Raw genomic sequence first — 3,589 nt, 5'->3', positions numbered from 1 at the left:
GTTAAAGTTAATCTTAAAACCTCAAAACTTCATGTAAATTGAAACAAAATATTTCTTCTAAAATATCATCTATATTGAAATGGAGGGGGTATTAAATATATACTATATATAACATATTATTTTTATATTTTCAAAATAAGATTTCTAAAGGATTCTTAAGTATCTTTTTCTAAGATTACATTAAATAGTTTATATTTAAAATGTAAATATATTTTTTATTTTTGGTATTTAATTTTAAATAATAACATTCGTAATAAATATTAAATATTATTATAAATGAATACTAATTCATTTTTTGATTTATAGAATAAGAAATAAAAGTTCTATAATATTTATATATACATAATTGATATTCATAATTAAATTGGTAAACCAATTAATAAATATAAAGTTAATTAATCCATTTATTAAATATTTAAATTTTTTAAAAAATAATTACATATGGAAAATAACATATATTAATAAATTTTAAAAAACTACTTCAACTTATTAAAATAAAATATTAAAGTAAGATATTTAAACTAATAAATATTTGTATATTTTAATATACATATTCAAATTAGAATATTAAAATATAATTAAATATATTTGAATTTGTTAAAAATACAATATTAACCCTAGGGGTATTAGTGTCTTTTACGCTTTATTAAAAGTGGAGGTAAAAGTGGTTAGTGTAAACATGAAAAGTGGTAGTATGAATGTGAAATTTGTGGAAATTTCCCATTTCTTAATTGATATGTATAATCATATATTATATATTTATATCATATAACAATGAATAGACCAATCGTTCTATTTTTTCTTAACTTGAGTTTATCATGTATGGTATAAGCACACAATAATTACACGGCACATGAACGTGAGAAGCCTTCGAAACAAAAAGACACATGAACGTGAGATAAGTTTTTTAAAATGTAAGAGAATTATGAGATATGTTTTTTGTATTGTGAAGAGATTGGTTATTTTCTATAAATATATTAGGTCACACACCATTCTATTCATTATTGAATGAAAATATTTTAACAATTCTAACCTCATGTCTTAAACTCCTATACCTTATAGACACCCGTAAAACATTAATTTTATAAGTTATAGAATATGAAATTATTAGAATTTTGATTAGTTTATTTTAGGTCACACAAAATATTTGTTTAGTTTTTAGAGTGATTCTCTTTTAACAGTATTAAATTAAAGAATCACAAATCAAATATTTTATTCAAATTTATATACTATTAAAAAGTATATCATTTTTTCTAAGAAAATATCATCAGATTTATATAGGTTTTTATCGGGTTAATCATTATCACATCGCAGATTAATGATGGGCTTTTGAGTTTTTACCAAATTTTATAAGATTTTTACTTATCACGTTTTAACTAAATCTGAACCGGACTATACATAGATCACCGAATTGACCGGTTTGACCACAGGTTTGGGTCGTGTATAAAAACACTGATAATATATTTATTCTAAGTAAATCTTATGTCTCACCAACTTAACAAATATAACTCTTATAAAATATATACAAAATATAAAAATGACGTTGTAAAATGAAAGTGTACATAAAAATCTTAAATAAACTAATTGATAAATTCTATAATTTTAAACAAAAAAAAATCTTCTTTGATATAATGAAACTTTATAACTTAATAATGTATATCAAAACCATAACATTAATTTATATCTAACAATGTTATTATCAGAAGACAATCTGCACTTTCGAAGCGCGGATCAAAATCTAGTCAATACTATTAAAACAAAATCATTATCTCCTAAAGTAAAAATTCTTTTTGGAATGTTAGGGATGATTCCAAAGGGTCTTGGATATGGAGGAAACTTTTGAAGTTGAGGGATGTAGCATATAACTATCTTAAGGTGGACATCAGGGATGGCACAAGCTGTCACTTCTGGTTTGATGATTGATTGGGTAAAGGGCGTTTGATCGACATCACCGGAGCTGCAGGTACTATCTATCTTGGTGTGCGGAGACACGCCACAGTTAGTGAAACGGTAACAACGAACGGATGGAACATTCAGGGGCAGATAAGTAGGCGCTTTCAAGAGTTACGTAACAGCATTCTGGCTATAGATGCTCCTCAGCCTGAGAGCGGAAGAGATGTAATGCTTTGGAGACACGAGGTTGATGACTACAGAGATACTTTTTCTTCATCCAAAACTTGGGATCAACTGAGATTGAAGCGCAATAAGGTGGGATGGTATAGAGTGGTTTGGTTCCCACAAGGAGTTCCCCGCTACTTTTTTATCACTTGGCTGGCCATTAAGAATAGGCTTTCTACGGGTGATCGTATGAGACACTGGGGAATGATTCAAGGATGTGAACTGTTTGGAGAAAGAGATGAGATAAGAGACCATATGTACTTTTCATGTCCCTATTCCTACACGATATGGGAGGCTCCTGCTCATAAACTTGTGGGTTCTTGTGTTAGCCCAGACTGGCAGTGGACATTGCAGCGTCTGTCTACAGGCAATGGGCACTAAAGGAGTAGACTCTTGCATAGTTCGACTCTTCTTTCAGACCCTAATCTACCACATTTGGCGAGAGAGAAACGCTAGGCGACACCAGCAACGTAGACACTCAATAGAGCAGATGAAGAGATTCATTGATAAGGCTATGAGGAACAAGATTTATTCACTCAAATATAAGTCGGAGCACAAGTTGGGAGGAATGCTAGGAGATGGTTTGAAATCACACTTTGATATCGATTTTTATAACACAGCTTAGAGATATAGCAAATAGATTGTTCCTCTCATGTAAATAACATTCTTTTACTTATTATCAATAAATTTGAAATTTCATCAAAAAAATCATTTTTGATCTACTTACAAATAATATAGGTTGGACAATTACAATTAACTAGCCTTCCTATTATTTCTACTTATAGCTAACTTAATTATTATTAAATATATATATCCTAGCCTAAAATTAAGGAGCTAAATAAATAATATATTGATTTTTAAAGTAATAAATTTAATTTATATTAAAACTAAATTTAAGTAACTAATCAATTATATTTTATTTATTAATATATAAAATAATTATATATGCCTAATAATTCGTATACATACAACTGTACTTTAATCCAAATGCAAGAAACAAATCCTTCAAAACTTTCAACAAATTCAAAATAATATAACTCTTTATATGGAGTATTAAAATTAGACATTATATATATATATATATATATATTTGATAAAATAAATATCAGTTAGCTACTATTAATATTTAATGACATAATTAAAATTTATGAGTATAGTTTTAAGGTTTATTCCAACAAACATGTAAAATATTTATCAAATATAAAAATAATTGAACAAAACATAAAACACACTTTAACTTAGGCTTAGGCGTTCAGGTACCCGTTAGGATATGAGTTGGGTATTTTGAATTTTGGTTCTAAAAGTCTTATTCTAGTAAATTTGTAAGTATGAATCGGATTCGGATATAATACATCGGTTTTGGTTCTAATTTGTATCAGATCCTAAAACCTATAAAGTAACCATATATCTATCGGATTTGAGTGATATTGGTTCTGTTCCGATATATCCGAAGTTAAATCCAAAATTTAAA

The 3,589-nt window shown here is 27.4% G+C and overlaps 1 protein-coding gene across 1 annotated transcript; it reads left to right on the top strand.

The window, feature by feature from the left end:
- Positions 1-1,888: 1,888 nt before the first annotated feature.
- On the top strand, positions 1,889-2,499 carry LOC106421554. The gene is made up of 2 exons (XM_013862386.1): positions 1,889-1,927; positions 2,038-2,499. The coding sequence occupies exons 1-2, from the start codon at positions 1,889-1,891 to the stop codon at positions 2,497-2,499; spliced, it is 501 nt and encodes a 166-aa protein (XP_013717840.1).
- The last annotated feature ends 1,090 nt before the right edge of the window (positions 2,500-3,589 follow it).

Source organism: Brassica napus, unplaced genomic scaffold (genome assembly GCF_020379485.1).
Source record: "Brassica napus cultivar Da-Ae unplaced genomic scaffold, Da-Ae ScsIHWf_1206;HRSCAF=1726, whole genome shotgun sequence".
Lineage (NCBI taxonomy): Eukaryota > Viridiplantae > Streptophyta > Magnoliopsida > Brassicales > Brassicaceae > Brassica > Brassica napus.
Note: the sequence above shows the minus strand (reverse complement) of the source record. Positions and strands in the feature narration are given on the sequence as shown.